Genomic DNA, 19,526 nt, shown 5'->3' with positions numbered 1-19,526 from the left:
ATAAATTTTGGGTTGTATTGCGAATTTGTATGATGTATTTACTGTCATTGAATAAGTGCAGCGTGTTTCGGACTTTTTTGTGCTGTGCTCTTTTTCATGCTTCAATTCTCGCTGATAAAGATCTTTTCCCCACTTTGTTTCTGCTTCTTAAAGATTAATATTGCGGGGAAGGAGGGAGGGAACTGTAATGATGACTAGAAAAATACTACTTTACACATACGATAGGTTTTTGAGCTTTCTCGTGATTACACATTTAAAGTGCCGTTCATTGTGTTATTATTTTTATTTCTGTTTAAAGTGGCACTGAGGAAGATTAACTTTAGCAAATGAAATAAGAAAACTTTTTTTGTGGTGTAGGTCGTGATTCCAGCGGGGGTTTGTTGCTGTGACGCCTCCAGCCAATAGCTCCGGGATTGATTAGCGCGCCTGAGAGCAGCAGTCAGGAACAGGACAGATAGACGGATTGGGAGAGAGTCATAGCGAGCACGGTCACAAAACCCAAACAAATAATACCTGTACCTTCGGACAGGCACCTGAGATTAAGGGATATTAACTCGCAAAAGGGATACGAAGCCTACTGCTTTCAGGGATCGGAATACGTTAAGGTTTTTGCAGAAAGCCACCGTTCCAACTATAATTCAGAGGTATGTGTGTATCAAGATATGTATTCCACTGTGGGTAGGGCAGCCATTTTGGAGCCGTGTATGTTGTTCTATCACCAGAAGAGATCTGTTTACCTCGACTTTACTTTGATATTCGGTAGAGTGCAATGTGTTTATCACGCCTTCCCGGGAATTAAGCACTACATCAGTGTTTGAGGGAAAAAATGCATGTCTTAAAAAAAGATGGCAGGTATGCGTTTTGTGTGATGGGGGCGGGTGTATTTCTTTTGAAGCACAAACACTTTGAATGGCCTTATGACTTGACCCTCGCAATATAACTTTCGTTTTCAGTGGTATAAACCAGTTTTGTACGCATTTACATGCGTAAGCGTTCTGTAGACGTTATGCATAAGTATTAGTATTCGTTATGGATGGTTACTTTTTTGTACATCGCAAGGCTTATAAATATATCCGTTGTAAAACACTTTATAATCGAATTTCGATAGGCAAACGCAAAATAGTGTTCATGGTAATCTAAAACATGTCTTACTAGTAGTTTCACGCATTGTATATTTAATAGGCAATTTATGTATTTAAGATTTTTTTCCATTACGACACGTTGTGGTCATGTCTAGCTGGATATCGCGTAAGTAATGTTGATCAGCATCGTTTTTGAAACAAATCGTTTTTCGTATGGATTGATCATTTGTGGTAACGACCTGTTGAAACTATTATTCGTTTGAAAAATTAATCTGGTACCCTTGTATATGCAATAATGTATATTTAGGGAAAGTACTTTATCGTTACTTATATTTTCGTGCTCACACGAGGTTCAGGTAAATTGAATGGGTTTTTTTCATCGTTCCATGAAATTTTGGAGAATCCAATGACGCTTTTGCTATGCTAGTGTCTTAAAATGAGCAGATGTATCTTGTGTGGAGGCCTGCAAGTTTTAGCGTGCAACTTAAGCATGTTCTTTAACTTCGGGAAGTGTCTGTGGAGGTGTTAGTTGGCAGATGCAGAAAGTAAATCATCGTCTTGTCACTGGTGACTACGAATTTTAGCCTTTTACACTTCCTTTTAAGTTCGGTACCTAACGCGATTCAGTTTGCTCTAACCACGTCTGAATACGAAAATATGTCTCCAAAATGTGCTTCACTGTCCATGCATGGATATCAGAATAACATTTTGCAAGTAAAGAAAATTAAGCTGTTACATAATTCAGCGAGGCAGAGGAATTACTCCCAAAACCGAAACTTCTAAAACCCCAATTGGATTGGTACACAAAGGCTCAATCACTCTTGTTTATATTATAAAAAAATGTGAAATTAGCTTTCGATTGAAGTCTGCTTGTTTGTGTTTAATTGTGTTATTTTAAGGAAATGGCATACCTCTTTTCGCTCTGTATTGAATAAAACGTTTTTGTTAAATTGCAGTCCTTTATTGAAACACATACATCAGTTGAGAGCACATTTTCATTTACAGTGACGAGGACCTAGCCAAATTTCTCACACAAAAGTGAAGTGTGATTAAAACAGTGCAGCGCGTCAATGATTCCAACCCGCATCCAAAAGAACCTATGACAATAAAATTAATGTAATTTTGACTTCCACCAATTGTTTGTAAATGTACTGCTTCTTCACGTTTTTGGTTTTTGAGTCTTATTTTCTTAAAGGTAAGTTTTAGAATCCCAGAAAATAACCGTTATTTTTTCTTTTCTCTGTTGTTAATTCCATCAGGGCCGTAGATATTAGTAGCATAAGAGTAACGATTCTTCATTACGTGGCTCTGCTTTTATGGGCTTTATAGTGCCTTTTTTAATCACTTGTGGCCACTTCAAAATTAAAAGGAGGACTCTGGAGAAATATCAGATGTCACTGCATTCACAGACGTGCCCTACAGAGACTATGTAGGAGAAGCTTAGTGATATAGTCTAAAGTGTTGGAACAGGAATTTAAATAATTATAATTATTTTTTCTTCTTTGTTTCTTAACTTTATACGCCTGTTCCATTTTTCCATGCATGTTTTATCAAGAGTTCCTATTATGTAACAGCCTCACAGCTGTGTAGTTATCTAACTACAGTAGCTAGCTACAGAGCCCAAGACCTCATGCACTTTTTGGAAATTACTTTCTTTAAACACAGTGGAAGCAGAAGATGTCGTTTAGTAGTGTCTCAGTTCTGTGGTTATCATGCTTACTGGGAATCACCTCTTGGAGGCTGTCTGATGTATTATTTCTAATCACAAAGCCCCTTTGTTTCCAAAATAAAGGAAAGATAGTCAGACTACCCATTTATAAGGTGGTGTACTAATCAGTATTGTCTTAGACTCGCAAAACAAAGCTAGGGGTATTATCACCGAATATCGTGTTGCTTATTGGTTATACCCTATACTAACTATTATCTTTTTTAAACTGTGCCTTGTTCTTGTATTGTAGTAGATTTTGTAAATGTATGTGTAAACAGGCAAACAAATACATCTTTCTTAAAGGGGTCAGTCCTTTAGGTGTGATTTTAATACATGTAGATTTGTGATCACAAAGGTACAAAGCACCCAGTTATAAGAAGTTGCAAGATCAAAGCAAACTGAGTGTATTGGAAATAGTTTAAATTGATTGGCTAGTGGTAATAGATTAGTATGCAACTGTAAAAGTATGACCAGCTGTTCATTTTCCTTAATCTGTATTGAAACAGACATTTTACTGACGACCAGCAAATTTCAGCTGAAAAAGCTGGAGAGCTTGGCAGTAATCTTGGATGGCTTCCCCATTCGGATGTCAGCTGTAGTCGGGAATCTGGGAAATCACACTTGATCCTCTCCTGTCTTTGAGCCTCATGTGAAAAATTTGATTAAGGCTTCCTTTTTTTACCTTAGAAATATTGCCCTCATCAGGCAGTTTTTATCAATGTTTTATATGTGAATCAAGCACTCCGCAACATCAAGGCTTTATTTCTGCAACTTTTTGCTCTATGGGACCCTTAAAATTCTTCTCGGTAAGTTGCAATATATCCAGAACTCTGCAGGTAGACTTCTAACTTGTAACCCACACCAGATCTTGGCAGCATATCACAGCATATGTTCAATGTAAGATTTTGGTTCTGACTTTTAAGATTTTAAAAATCTGGCCCTATCATACATCTCTGAACTCCTTCATGTATACACTCCCTTCTGTTCAGCTGAACCTGGTCCTTTGCTCACTGTATTTATGACTAAATATTGGACGTTTGGTGACAATGCTTTCCTGTCACTGGTCCTTTGTTAAAGAGTGGCCATCCTCCAACTTTTCGAAAGACTATTTTACTCTTCAAATCTAAGCTTAAAACTCACCTTTTTACTACGGCCTATGGTTGATCCTGTATGCTCTTTATTGTTTTTCTTTTACTATTTATTGTATTTTTTGTCTTTATCTTTATTTATCACTATATACAGTATACTTGGGTTTGGAAAGATTTTTATAAATAAGTTACTATTTAGACCTTGGTAGGTAAACTGTGAAAGCCAAAGCAGTATTCTTTGCTAAAGTGGCTTGTAAGATGCAGAGAGTAATGTGAAGGGTCTGTGTGACTCCTTACACACCTTTAGCACTTGCTTTATATGAAGTTGTTCACTATTACATTTTTTAAGTCTCCTGGAGAGCACATTTATGCTTTTATATCAAACCATACCAATTATTATGGGACAAAGAGAAATTTAGTGAAGTATAGAGGTTTTCCTCTTAACTTTTAATTCCAGATAGAAGTTTTAATGTCCAAAGAAATAACATCTCTGTTGGTGTGACGACTATTGCAAATTAATTTAAATCTTGCTGTTATTCCAAAGAAAAAGATAAGATAAAGTACAAGCATGTGATAAGCTAAAGCGGATGTATAATGCCTGGTTCGTTTCCTGCGGAGTGAGATGCAGTACAGAGAGAAATTCGTGGATAAGAGCACAAATTGTGCACAGCATTAGTATTAAGTGTTGTCTTTGAAAATGTAAAAATAAAGCATTCAAATAACAGCCTGTTCCCAGGGTGATGTCTGTTACAAAGCTGTGAAAGTACATCTTAGTAGACAGCTCTGGTCCTTCTGTCCACTTCACATTTGTGGCTGTCATTGATTATTTGTGCAAGAAGTACAGTGCAGGCTGGATTCATAGTCCTGTCATGACATTGTGGTTCACACCATGTAGAATACCTAACACAAATCAAACAAGTGCGTAGGTTGTTTTCCGGAAAGTACTGCATGCAGTGATGTATTTAAAAGGAAAATTATTTTTTTTCCTTGGCTTTCCATGCTGGAATTCTTTGAGAGCAGCAGTTTCAGAACCTTGACGTTAGGTGTGTAATGTTGGCATGCTACAAGTGAATGACATTCTGGGGGTTTCCTGCTGCTGTGAGCTACCAAGGTGCTTTTCGGTGACCTACTGGGGAATTTGGGTATAATTTTGCATCACTGGTCCTCTCCAAACTTCCCCATTACAGCAGTTCTTCCCAGTCTTTTGTCAAGAGCCAAGACTGTACATAATGCCTAGACTTGCATTACTGTGGCCACCTTGTTCAGAAAAAAGCCCAGGGCTGTTAGCCATGCTGGGGGGCTTGTCTAATGATCAATATACTAACCTGGGTTATTGCACAATTTTTAAGTTGACTAAGTTGCTAGAAATTTAAGGAACTGAATTGAATGGCCTTTGAAATTTTGACTTTCATGGAGAGAAGTAGCTTTGTCGGTTTCAAATCCCTTTATCAGGCAGAACCCAGAGAAGCCAGTTGGATTGTTTCCACATTTCCTAACAAGCCGATAGAAGAGCAAGAGTATCGTATCCAGTGCTAAGGAAGGAAAGGCATGGCCTCATGACCCGAAAGATCTAGGCTACAGCTAGCATTAGATCTCTAGTTCTGTGTCGTGCACAGGCTGATCTAAGGGAATTAGGGCCTGATTTGTTTGAACCTTTTTCTGTTTTTATTTCCATAGATTGCTTTGGGAGAAGCCGGCGCGAGGACAGCACTACCAGACAAGAAGTCAATAGAGACAGAAGAAGATACCCCAGTTGAATTTTGAGCTGTTACATAGTGGTCTATAGTCTGCATTAAACAACATTTAAAAAAGACATTGTACACATTACCTTTCTGCCCTTTAACTACTCTTTCACCAGGTGTAAAGAGTTCTTATGGATGTTCGTATTTTCCTTATTTAATGCTTATCTTGCCCTTCCAGGGGAAGAACCCTGTATTTTTTAATGCACTGGAAAATCTGCTTGCAACTTGGTGTTTTGCCGCTTCTGAAAACAAATGGGAGCCTCTTTGTTTGCCTAAAAATTGTGGCCTTATAATTTTCTGTGATCAGACTCCACTTTGAGGAGTGTATGTAATGTGCGAACTGTTGAAAGCTTAGCCATAAAAAGCACTTCGCAACCCCATTGCTTTTAGAATGTGTTAAGAAAGATTACTTTTTTTCCTTTTGAAATAGTCATTCTCATTGAGTGGAAAGCGAAAATGAAACAGCTGTAATTACAAGTTAGTTCAAGTATTGTAATGTGAATATGAAAGTAGCTCCCCCTTTTCTCCCTGTAGTGACTGCAAAGCTAGTTTAATGAGGTGAACAGCAATTTTTAGGATTTTCTGTACTGCAGTTAATTGTTTCCCCATATTTTTTCTGTGCATGTGTGTTGGCAGAGAGTAAGATGAGTTGGTAAGGGAGTAGTACAGTGTTAGAGCTGGCACACAGTGCTGCTTCCAGTGCTTCAGGTTGAAGAGAGGCTACCCTGAGAGCTAATCCTCTACCATACACTGGCTACAATATTAGAACGGTTTGTTCTGCATTACTAACTGGGTACAATACCATTAAGCAGTTCAGACCGTTTCGTAAACTAGGTTCTTGCAGGGGTTCATCTGGGTAGGTTTGCCTGGGAAATCTACTTCTCATCAACACCTGGGCAGATCACCTTGGATGTTTTTCTTAAATTTTTTACAAAAACTGACATCATCCTAGTAGAGCAGCAGTGAATCATAACTCATCTGGATCATCGTTAAAGATCAGCATAGTTCTTTACCCCCTGAGACCGTTGACACCACAAGGGGATTGATGCTAGAAATTAAACTGGCAGCGTGATCCCAAATACAGTCTTTTTTGCATCATTACCAAAGTACATCATCCTGGAAGACATTACCTGCACCACCAAAGGGCTGTGTTGTCCTGAGGGTGCAGTGCACACTGTTGCAACTGGACCAGATCTCTTTGATATACAACGCCCAGGAGTTCTCCTTCTGTACAACATTGAGACGAAGGGAGAGAGGGGTGCTGGACTTCAGAGCCCACGACTCTGGGTAAGTCAGGAATTTCTCCTATCATTTATTAAATGATCTCAGCTGTTTTTAACCCCTTATGTGCTTGTTTCATAGCTGGTAACTTGTTGATACAAAACTCTCACCAGCATAGACCCTACCAAGACTTTGTTCCACCGGCATGACATTTATTTAGTCTTCTTTTCCTATCTGTCTCTTAGTCTAACCCTCCCCCAGTTCACTCTCTAAATCTGTTCACTGCCATTCCCATGGGGAGCCAATCTGCAAAATGTAAATTTGTGGCATTTAATACTGACCCACTTCTGCTGCTAACTCTGATATGGTTAAGATTCATCAGCTGCAAAATTGGTGCACGTTGTTTTGTCTGCTAAAATCGACCCTCTGCTAAAACTGTCTGTTCTGTGGTCTACAAAAATACACATAAAAGCTTAAAGCTTAAAAATATTTGAATTCAAACAGGAATAATAATAGTTACTATTGGATACTAGCATTTGTATTCCAGCATGTAGTCTTAATTTCCTTAAGGAAGTGATGTCTTTTGTGTCTGAAATGTTCTACATATGATCAGATCCAGTCATGTGGGGAGGAACCTGTGGCTTTTATTGTGAATGGATGCAAATCCAGGACCCATAGCTGCCTGAGACAGTATATGACTGGATTTTGATCTTGAAAGAATCCCTGGATGCCCCCCATCCTTCCCGCAGCACAATGACATTGTGTTTGTCCCTCTCTATCCCACTCCCTCCGTTCAGATCCTGGCCATGAGGTTTGATGCCTCGTTCCACTGACTGGAGACACTGGACCTAAATGGCGCAGCATGACTTTGTTCCTGCCTGGCTTAATTTCTCGACGCCTCAGCCCGCCAAGGTGAGAAGCGCACACTACGCTGCAATGACCTTGGACCTAGCCGCCTGACAGTTAGAACACTGCTGGACGCTTGAGTGTAGCGAGAACCTGCTTGCAGCAATGGGGTGAAACTAGGAATTCCTGCAATGGAAAAGTCTTTGTTTTAGGCAAAGTATGCCTGATTTGGGGCTCTCGATTGGCTCAGGCAGTGCAGGTTCTGGAAAGCAGGTGGAGCTTGATGATCCAGGTCGTGATGTTGAGTCTGGGTCATGTTACTATCCGACTGTGACTTTGATTCTCCAGGCAGTTGTGTGAAAATGGCTGAGCACTGCTAAAGTTAGAGTGGGCTTAGCCAATTAGGCTTCTTTCAGATCCTGGCAACAGAGCAACGCCTGTAGATTCGCAGGCACTTAAAGGCTGGCGGTGCAGTGGTGAGGGATCTGTTTCTCCCCCATTGGGCACTAAACCTCGGATACAGGGCCGTGTTGCTTATGATGTGTTGAAGGTGGGCAGGTAGAAGGAGTCTGTCTACACTTCCTCGTTCTGTCTTGTGTGCGGTTGCAGGGTTTGAAGCTATGAGTGAAGGTGTGGGAAGCACACATCTTAATGGTAATTGAGAACGAATGACGGGGAATGTCACCCTGCAATTAAATGTTTCTCTCAGGATCCTTAAATTGTAATTGGAGGTGATATCCATTTATTCTCACCATAAACATGGTTTAATATGTCACATCTCAATTAAAATGGCAAGGATGCTGAACAAACAAATATGCTAAATTACATAAAAGATGGTACAATCTTTAAGATCATATAGAGAAAGGCAGTTTTTTTCTGTCTTATTTTATATTCCTAATGTCTAGCATGAAGGAGGTACACTATATTATAACTGTATATTTAGTTGTTTTGTCTTGTGCATTGCCAGTTTTCAAGTTGGTTCTTTGTTTTTCTCACAGTTTTTAAACTTCCAGAAAATAAACTTCCCTTTGTGTATCAGTTAAGAGTAGACTTAGCAGCCTTGCTATAAACCTAAATTATTTACACTCAGTGCAGGGCTTGTGCTCTAAGTAGGGGCATTTCAGGTGACTGCCAAACAGCCAGATGGTCTGCCCTCACTCAATGCCTGTTTACAGTGAACTGTTCCGGATTCTATCCTAGAAATAGCAGGAATAAGTTTGGTCTTTATTTAACAGCTTTGTTTTAATCACAGTTCTTATTCCAAGTTAGGTTAACCTCGCAGTGGATATTCATTAATTCATGTTAAACTTGGCAGTTTTCGTTCTGGAGGACTGGTGTGTTGCAGGGTTTCATTCCAACAGTTCTTGGCAAGTTAAAACACATGGTTACTAGCTTAACTGAGTGAATGTAACAGCTCTTCAGGTGTAGCAGTTTTAAAGAGACTCAGACCCTCCAGTACCAGGATTAGAAACCTCTACTCTAAAATCTTAAAGCCCAGAAGTGAGATATGAGATCTGTTGCTTTGAATCTTCAAACGCACATGAATGGGACGGCCAGTAGTGCATCCGTTTCAATGACCCCAGGTGCGCTTTGTAGTACTGAAAAGTAAAATAAATTAAATTGGAGTCTTCAAAGGCAGCAGTTGCTTATGTTCATTGTTCCTTTCACAATATTGCAGGCTAGGAGAAATAGTACAGTGCTCTTGAGAATCAAATATTGTAGCAAAATGATATTCTGAATATTTCCATCTCCTGTGTCTTGTAACAAGATTTGAAACTGTTGCAATATAAAGCACAGGCACTCTTATCGAATAGCAAATTTTAAGATGCTAAATAATCAGTAGCATTTGTGACATTAGTGGTATATTTTGTATAGCTGCTTAATGCAAATGAAAAAAAGTATCAAACTGAACACTTTTGAAGTAATATATATTAACAACTCACTATGTAAGGTTATTTTTCTTCTCACTTAGTTGTTTTCCATGATTAAGCTGTGGAATTAAAATGTTGTGTAGTCAAAGTGTGTCATTTGTTGGTGCTTGGTATCTGCTACAGTGTGTTTTCATGATCTTAACACTTTCTCTGCTCAGGAGGGTGGGTTCGACACTTCTGCTATAGGAAATCATTTTTGTGGGTTGATATGAAAATATGTAATGAGCATAAAAAAACCTTACCACCTAAAACTGGAACAAAATCCGTCCTTCGGATGAGACGTAAAACCGAGGTCCTGACTCTCTGTGGTCATTAAAAATCCCATGGCATTTCTCAAAAAGAGTAGGGGTGTAACCCCGGGGTCCTGGCCAAATTTCCCATCGGCCTTTACCAATCATGGCCTCCTAATAATCCCCCTCTATGAATTGGTTTCATTACTCTGCTCTCCTCCCCACTGATAGCTGATGTGTGGTGAGCTTTCTGGCACACTATGGCTGCCGTCGCATCATCCAGGTGGATGCTGCACATTGGTGGTGGTGTAGGGGTGTCCCCATTACCTGTAAAGCGCTTTGAGTGGAGTGTCCAGAAAAGTGCTGTATAAGTGTAAGTAATTATTAAATTCAGATATCAGGAAAATGCCATTTATTTTCAGTCTGAAACTAAGCTATTAAGCTACTAAGCTTTGTTTCTCTTATTGCACGAGCAACAGTTACAGTTAAGGTTGATCAGTTAGTTAGCAGATCAATATCCTCTAATTGCATATTGTACATTTCTACGGACAATGACTATACAATATTGGCTGGTTTCGCCTGTAGCAGGCTTGTAGTGTCTGCTCAGAGTGCAGGAGGGCTGAGAGTTTGAGTCCCAGCTGGGAACAAGTGTTTAGCAGCCTGTCACTTGTTGGAGGATCTCATTCCCTCTCCCATATTCTTCCATTGCCATTGCAGTACCCTTCAGCCACCTTTGAGAAACATGGAGAGCACTTTCCCCGTGGAGATGGGAGGCCGGCAGTGAGCCGCCGCCGTCACAACTCCTCTGATGGCTTCTTCAACAACGGGCCCCTTCGGGCCCCTGCAGGTACAGCTCTCCTGCTCGGCCTGCTCCCCCTTCACCAGCTGTGACAGCGTGTTGGGGGCTGGCTCCCCTCACTGAACTGTCATCTGTCTGGAGTTAGATTATTCGATTTCCTGACCCACAGTTACAGTGTGTGCTCTTCTGCCTGTTGTTTCTTAAAAAGTAACAACACTTCACTATTTGGGGGCGGGGTGAAATTATTAAATACAGCGTCTTGCCAAAGTGTTCAGGCCCTTTAAAAGTTTTCAAATGTTGCTGGATTGCAAATGATAGTTGCATATCTTTTTCCAATCAGTATTTTTATTACAAAAAGATACCTTATACAGAAGTATATTGCTTGCATAAGTATTCAGACCCCTATGCTCTGGCAGCACTACGTTTACACAGGTGAAAGAAATTGCCCTAACGAGGATATAATAACCTTACCATTGGCTTCTGCCTGTGTACCATTGAAGTGCCTGTCACATTTACTGGATTAAAACCCCAGTCTGTTTAGGGATCATTGAGGCGGTGAATCCGGAGGGAAGGTACAAAAATTAAAAAGAGCATTCTAGAAATAAAGTGATAAAAATACATAGGTTAGGAAATTAGGATACAAAAAATCAAAGTGAGCACTGTTGGCTCAATAATAAGTGGAAGCTGCATCATACCACCCAGACAATGCCTAGAAAAGACCGTTTCTCAGAACTCAGAATTCCCTCACAAACCTCCTGCTTGTCTGGAGTCACCATGAGGCCAACACTCACTTTGAAAGACCTTGTGAAAGTTCAGTGGCTGAGAGTGGAGTGAAGGTGCATCAGTCAACTAAGAACCCCGTTAAAGCCCATCTGGAGTTTGCCAGACAGCATGAAAGTAATCTAAAATCTAAAATTTCAGTAGGCGTTTTGTGGTCAGATGGAACCAAGATAGAGTTTTTTGGGCAAACTTTGTGTGGCACAAACCTAACACTGCCCCTACCTCAAAAACCACTATCCCTACAGAGGGCTTAACAGCCAAAATGGTGGTCTACTTTGCAGCCTGGAATAAACCTTTACTTGTTCCTTACTAGCCTACACTCACTGACACAGCTCCCCACTTGAACCCATGTCTTGAAATGTCATTCCTTCACGTCTGTCTAAGGCGATGGCTGGCAGCAGCCGTCTCTGCTCCGTCATGATTCCGTGGACTTGGGCGTGTCGAAGGGCGGCCACGGTGGGCTGGTCGGCGGGCAGGGCTGGAAGGAGGCATCCAGCTGGCACGGCACGCCGCGAGGGCAGGAGGTCGTGACGTCTCACCCCCACCAGCACCATCACAACCGCCACCAGAAACGGGGGGGCGACCGGGACAGGGCAGGGGGCCACCGGCAGCGCAATGGCAACTTCCACCCCCGCAAGGGCCCTGCCTTCCAGGACAAGATCCCTGCCGACGCCCGGGACGAGCGCAAGGACAGCAAGGAGGAGAAGCTGAAGTTTGTGGAAGAAGATTTTGTGAGTGCCGTCCTTCATCCCGAATTTGTTCTTGTGTGAGGGGAGTGGCTGGGCTTTTAATGACGCTTGCGCTGTAGAAGAGTGAGGACATGGCGGACGATGGTGCAAGTCTTTGACCTATTGAGTGATTTGATTTTTATCTCTTTCCTAGCAAGCCAAACCTTTAGGCCAGGGCTCCCTAGTCCTGGTTCTGGGGAACCTGCAGGTCTACAGTTTTTAGTTTCAGCTGAAACAGCTGCTTACTGGCTTAATCTGACAAGTTTCTCCCAGCTCTTCTTGTGCAGTTGCTGTGTAGACACAGTAGATCTTCCCAACCCGGACTGGGGACTCAGGCCCTTTAGACTAGTGTGGTACTGTTATGCTCATGATGTCTGAATGGATGCAGTTCTGTGTATGACCACTAGGTGCCACAAGCCACACAACTAACAGAAAGTGACAGTATGCCAAAAATGTGTTGTGATGCGCAGGAAGAAAGTTTCTTTCAAAAAACAATTTGACATTGTTTCTTTAATGTTTATTTTTTTGCTCATTTCTATAATTTATCTTTAACAGCCCTCTCTTAACCCAGAAGCAACTGGAAAGTCAGCAAGCCAGATGCGGGCAATGGGAGCTCCGGCAGGAGTATGGGGTGAGTGCTGAGTTGCTCCTTTACTTGCAGAAATAAAGCTATTTATTATAATATAGTTATTTATAATCCTCTTGTTAAACCAAGATTAAACCAGCTTATCATTGAGCACTTGTATTTCTGTTAAACCACTGTTCTGTTAGGAAGTGGCATAGCTGGGATTTGAGCCTGCAACCTCCAACCTGCTGTACGTCATACAGTTGTAGTTGATGAACCAATGTGCTTGAGCCATGAATTGATTTATATGTCTGTGACTCTGAAAATCAGTTGTAGTACCAACTAGTACCATACCAACCAGTATCATGATGCTTTTGCCAGTTGAGTCCTGTATATTGTTTTGTATATGGAGTGAATGTCCAGTGTCTGTTTTGCTCTTTCCAGAGAACCCCCCTAGTGCCAAGCAGACAGTTTCCAAGATGCTGGTCATCAAGAAGGTTTCAAAAGAAGACCCCTGTGCTGCTTTCTCTGCAGGGTTTGCAACCACAGGACCCCTCCCTGCCAATGGCAACAAAGTTCCCATCACTGGACCCAGCGTTTACAAGAACCTGGTACCCAAGCCAGCTGCAGCCCCTGCTAAGGTAGAAGCCCTTTCTGCTTGAAACCCCTGTTTGTTTTTCCTAAATGTCTCTGTATCAGAAATACGCCAGGAAGTCATACATTGAAATCCACTGTTGCTCAAGACCTCCAAGAGACTCGGGGCTAGCGATCCTGGTTGCTATGTGTCAGTTGATTTCCTCTTTTTCCTCTCCTTTTGTCACAGACAGGTCCATGGAAACCCAATGGAAGGGAAAATAAACCGGGTTCGCATTTCCCCGGCCGGGACTCTGCCTTCACCAGCCCTGTCTCTGTAACCAAACCCATGACTCCGGTCAGCAGCACCCCTCACCCAGCCCCCAAGGAGGTAGGGCAGTATCAGCCAAGGGAGGAATTGTAAAGGAATAAGGGGGGACAGGAGAAGAGCATGGTATTCCCCTGTTTTCGAATGATATCTGATGGTGTTTAAGACCTTCTTTTTACTACCTCAGCCATTTTTTTTGTGCCATTGCTGGACTGGTGTGTTGGAAGAGTATAGCCAGACCTGTGCTGCTAGATGGTACCTGCAAAGACTATTGAATTCTCAGCATTTTAATCTTTCAGATACTCTTAAATTTTGTAGTAGCTGCAGCAGTTACTTTTATCTGAAAAGTTCTTAATCTAAGATAACAGTATTTGATCCTGCTCTCAAGATTGATACTTTTGTGTTTGATGTTTGACTTGTGACTGTTTCATTGAAATCTGTGGAGTAGTGATTCGATTTTGATACCTCACTGGACTGAAACTGGATTACTCCATTTATTTTAAACTTTTAAGTGAAGCAATCCACCAGAGGCTATGTGACCTGCTGCTGACGTTATCGGTCAGATGAAAACTAAGCCATAGAGAAGTGGCTGATGCAAAGCAAAATACCAGTGGAGGAGAAGCACCCTTATCATACAGAACTGAGGATCCACCAACACAGTGCCAGTTTCACTCTTCTGTACATCATTCATATACATTAGTATAAACCTGCTTGGTGACTAAAAAACCCTTTAAATTGTCATAATGAGCTTCAAAAAAGAGAACCATTATCTTCTTCCATCCCCATTTTACTTATACCACTTCACCTTCAGTGAATTCTCTAATTTCCCTGTTTGTTCTGCTTCACTTAACCCAGGTACTCAGACCTCCATCCTGCTGCTCTTTCTTTTTGCCCAGTACATTTCAAATGTTCCATCTAAATTCAGGTGAACTGACCTCAAAGCATGGATTTCTGCAATGAGGGTCCATGGCACTGAGCCCGTTACAGAAGATGCCCTCACCCCCTTGAAACTCAGAGCCCGGCCCTTTGACGTAGCTGAGTTCACTGTTGTCTTGGGAGTGGCACCATGTCTGCTCTGAGCTCACGAGTGACAGGGCCAGGCAGAACTGTATACCCTTTACGTAACCCAAACACTAGAGAGTTCTGTGGGTGCACAGATGTTGCAGGGCGCTCCTCCATTTTGGCCTGGAGTGAAGGAAAAGGTATATACCTAATGACCTAGCAGGCTGGAGTTGTGGTTTTTCTGCAGTCGTTCCACAAAGGATTCTGTTCACCATCTCAGTCCAGAAAAACGTCATTAGGTGCCCGTTGTTACACCATGGATCATCAGATATAAATGGCGAATTTTTTGTAGGATATGTCTATGATCCTCACTATTTACCAATCTGCCAGCAGTTAGCCTTTGTGGTAGTATTTTTAATATGCCCTGCTGTATAAATTTTAGTGGTTAAAAGGTTGCAAAATGCCTTTAGAAACATCACCCTTAGTCCAGTCATGTTTATGGGTCCTCCCTCCTGCCCCCAGATGCCCTCTAGCACCACCCCACCTATTGACATCACTCCTTCGCGACTCAAGCTGATGCGCCGTGGTACCGACCGCAAGAGTGAGTTCCTACGAACGTTGAAGGACGAGAGGAATGGAGAGCTGCCCACCTGTCACAGCCCTGGAGCACCTGGAGAGGTAAAGTGCAGAGAATCTGTGTGAAAGCCCCAAGTCCTTGGTTTCTATGTTCTAACCAAATTTGGAATTAAAGCTTATCCATATCTCTAAACCTAATTGTAGTCATGCCCAAAATCCTAACCGTGACACTAGACTTAGCTTTCACCCTGAAATTAGGCAGAGGAAAGACTTGAATTGATAGTCAGGCCCTTGATACGTTCCATGCTGGACAGGCTGTTAATACTGACTTTAGGATGCTTTCCTGGGGTACCACCTAACTCATACTGAAATCCATGGCGAAAGCCCTTCCAGGTCACCACAGTTTTGATCTTCTTTCCAGGGTGAGAGTAGCACACCTGAACCCAAGGAAGAGGACAGTGAGGGACACTGCCATGAGAACGGCATCACTTTATCCTTCAGTGATTCGGACACTGACCATCTGTCCAGCTCCCTGGAAGCAGAGCACAGGTAACATCCTGTAGCTCTCTCACAAACACATGCATTCAAGCATGAGGCTTCTTTTATCCTGTGTTGTAGGAGAACAATCCATGATGTTATCTATTATTTGTTTTAAGTATGATTTCATGTTTGTGTAGTATAGTGTTTCCATGTTATTGATCTCTTATTAAGGTAACTTTGCATATTAGTTCATAAAGAAGATCCGGCACTGTTTACCATACAAAACGGTTCTAGTTTAACCCCTCATATGGCTACTCTCTGGTCTGCGATTCACCAGCTTCCTGAGCAAATTAAAAAAAACAAGACATTGTAAACATGTACACAAAATGGGAAACACGTTAAAGGAAAAAACAATGGAAAAAATTGAGATATTCTAATATATATAGATTAGATATATGAAGATACAAAATAAATACCTAAAAACACTTGGAATTAAATTATAACAAGGCTTGTTTTTGTACTTTTTTTGTTTTTGTAATGCCAAAACACATTGCAGTCACTGATGCCAGTTTTTTTTTAAAAAAAGGAATGTACGTTCAACAAGTAAGTCAGAAATGATGAGCTATTGACTTTCTTGCTGCTCTGCTTGCACTGTGTCCAGGTAATCCTCATGTTCATAGTGCAGCAGTTCTATGTTTGGATTTTCACAAAAATAGACTATTGTTAAAGAATGGAGAAAAAATGTGTAGTGCTTATTAATGTTCTTGTTAGGGCTGCTTTGGAAAAAGGCTGTTTAGCACATCCTGGATGGATACTGTAGAAACTGAAGTTAAAACATTAAGATTCATGGCAAACATGGATTTTTTTATTTTTTTATAATGACAGTTTTCATATTGCTTCCCTCACATTTCTGCAGGTTAAGCCCATGTCCCTTACATGGTTGTACAGAGGTAGAGGTGTAAAATGTGTGTGGGCTGTGGAGTACTGGTTAGAGTAATGAAAACACAGCTGGTAGCCTGTGGGTTGGAGTCCCCTGTTGCAGACTCTACTTTTGTACCCTTGAGCAAAACAAATAGGGACCAGCATATCTGGGGTTAAGTCACACAGACTTGAGTCACATCCACTGCCTTCACTTAATGCTGTAGAAACTGGGATAAGTTCCAGTGCATATAGCACCTCTAAGGGCTCTGATATTGTTTTAAATTAAATATGTAAGACAGACTCAATATTGATTGTATTGGATTTATGCATGCAATTAAATTCATGTTATTAAATGTAATAGTGTAAAAGTTTTACATTTCGAAGAGGCAAAAGCTTTAAAAGGCCATTACGATTTAGGCCAGAAATGGGGGGGTTGTCAGCTTTGTAATTTAAGAACTGAGATAAAGTAAGCGTTCTTCTTTGCCTTCTGTTTCCTGTTAGGTTATTGAAGTCTATGGGTTGGCAGGAGTACCCAGAGAATGATGACAACTTCCAGCCCTTAACTGAGGATGAGCTGAAAGAATTTCAGGCTAAAACGGAGCAGGTGAGTGAAAGCCTCTTTGGAAAAATAACTAAACAAAAAGACTTAATATGAATGAAAAATCAAATGATTAAGGCCCAACGAAGGTGATACTTTAGTGTACTTCAATCCTGAGGTGGTAAGGTTTTGAGAACAGAAGAACATAGGTCATATAAAGTTCTAACGTGAGCAGGTTTTAGAAAAAAGACGAGTAACTGACTGTTAGTACGTTAACAGCGCACAACAGATTTTGGGATATCTCGTTCATAACCATAATAAATCCATAGTAGAAAAATGCTGCGTTACACCTTACATCTTCCTCTGTTGGGTGACCTATAGCTGAAGAAGAATGGCCTTGGGAAGAATGGTGTTCTACTGAAGCCCCGCGGTGTGGCCCTGCAGTTTGCTCCCTGGAGAAGCACTTTGGATGTGGGGCTGGACGAGGGCTCGGAGTCCGAAACGAGCAGTAGCCAGACCTCCGATGATGATGATACCTAATGTGGCTTTAAAAGATTTCATTTTTTTTAATACATGGTTTTAATTTTTTTCCATGCACAAGGGAAACCAATCATATCCCACTGAACGATAACATTCTGGCTTGTATAGCTTTTTTTTGTACCTCTCTTTGTAGCCCCATTTTTTCCTGCTTCACAGACCTAAATACAAGCAAACAGAAGAAGGGCAATGCACATTAGATTCTGCTAAAAACAAGAATGACTAATTGAATTAAAAATCAAAGAATTGAATGACTTGAGTTCCTGACAAACTGAGATGTAACAAAACTGGCTTTGACACATCTTTTTGCAACAATCCGTAGTGTTAGCAGTGTGATGAGGCAATCATCAGTAATGAATATTGATGTTATTCTAAGTCCCTCATTAAAAATGCGGTGGTTCAATTTGTGCAGCTGGGATGTTTGTCTGTGGTAGAGTATTAAAAAAAGAAAGATCTGGCAAGTACTGTACAGTGTGGCAGCTATTGAGAGAAACAATCACTATTTGAAAACCTGTAAGGGAGATAAAATCTGACCCCATATTTCTCAAGTGTCACATGTGTGACTCCTTCATGCTGATTTGTCATTCACACCAGATATTCTCGTCAATTTCATTTTAATCCACATCTAACAGCACACTGTTTCTGTCTTTCAGTACAACAAACAGTGCCTCACTGTTTTCTTCACAAGCCCGTGATAGTCTTGTCTCACTCTCACTAATCAGATTATACCTGAATCTGTTCTCCAGATGTGTTGAGGACATATAAAAAAATATTAAACAGACCTTGACTGTAAAGCTAAGAGTGGTTTAGACTAGAAAATAAGCAGATAGCCAGGATGAGGCCAAGTTATTTGCTTAGGTAACCATAAAGGGCAGAATTAATAACCAGTGAGAAAATGTATACTCATCCTTCTGATGACAAATATTATACATATTATATGAAAGGAACCAGTGAAATTGACAGTTTTAAAATGCTTGCTATATTGCTATAGCAATTCATGACAAGGGGAATGTACTTTAAAGTAATTAATGTATTTGATGTAATAGGATCATAGCTCAACTTGATACCAAAGGCAACGTGGCAGCCTAGCAATAGATTGCATGGCGAGGACCATTGTAGAACTGAATCTGAGAATCAAATTTTGCCAAATTTTTAATAGGCGATTCTGACGGTTTTGGATTCTTTCATTTCAGATCATCAGGGAGGTAAACATCCACAGAGGACTTTCAACTATATTTACAGGCCTACACTGACACCTTGTTTTGCACTTGTGCAAGCTGTTACTTCTTTAAAATTATGATATTTAAAATTCTCAGAGATGTAAACCATTTCTGCAGTGGAGACTCACTCATCCCAGTTTGTACATCCATTTATAATGAGGGACTACATTATTTTAAATAATGCTAATAACCAGATTTATTTTTTGTTGTTGGAAGGGTATAAAAGGCTTTGTCACTTACCTTACATTTTACTTTATTTTGGTACAGCTGTAAAGTTTCCACAGAAATAGGCTTTGTTTTTGCATTTTTTGTTCTGTTCCTGCAGCCTTGATATTCAGGGTGGATTGTAAAATATAAAAAATTTTGTGAGTTTTCGAAGATTAAGATTATTTTGATAACATTATTTACAGATTTGAAAAGATAAAAAAGGGTTTCATGTATGGAATCATCTGTATGAGAAGTAGAAAAAAACTACTGCATCAGAAAAGAAAAAAACTTGGAATAAATATTTTGCATCAGTTTGCCAAACGCGTCTCATTCTGCTTGTTACTCATAAGTGAAACAGGAGAGCGTCCTGTATTCTAACACTGGAAGGGATATCATATCGCACAAAAGTTCTCAAGTGAAAACT

General features: G+C 40.7%; 1 protein-coding gene across 1 annotated transcript; it reads left to right on the top strand.

Annotated features, from left to right (window-relative positions):
• Positions 1–423: 423 nt before the first annotated feature.
• On the top strand, positions 424–19,423 carry gpbp1l1 (GC-rich promoter binding protein 1-like 1). The gene is made up of 12 exons (XM_088598682.1): positions 424–644; positions 5,556–6,907; positions 7,639–7,753; positions 10,566–10,695; positions 11,812–12,158; positions 12,711–12,786; positions 13,165–13,361; positions 13,544–13,684; positions 15,146–15,301; positions 15,621–15,748; positions 17,102–17,204; positions 17,520–19,423. The coding sequence occupies exons 3-12, from the start codon at positions 7,694–7,696 to the stop codon at positions 17,676–17,678; spliced, it is 1,497 nt and encodes a 498-aa protein (XP_088454808.1). The 5' UTR covers positions 424–644; positions 5,556–6,907; positions 7,639–7,693; the 3' UTR covers positions 17,679–19,423.
• Positions 19,424–19,526: the final 103 nt, after the last annotated feature.

The sequence above is a fragment of the Lepisosteus platostomus genome, chromosome 11 (assembly GCF_059453375.1).
Source record: "Lepisosteus platostomus isolate fLepPlt1 chromosome 11, fLepPlt1.hap1, whole genome shotgun sequence".
In the NCBI taxonomy this organism is placed as follows: Eukaryota; Metazoa; Chordata; class Actinopteri; order Semionotiformes; family Lepisosteidae; genus Lepisosteus; species Lepisosteus platostomus.
This window is presented reverse-complemented; position numbering and strand designations above follow the sequence as displayed.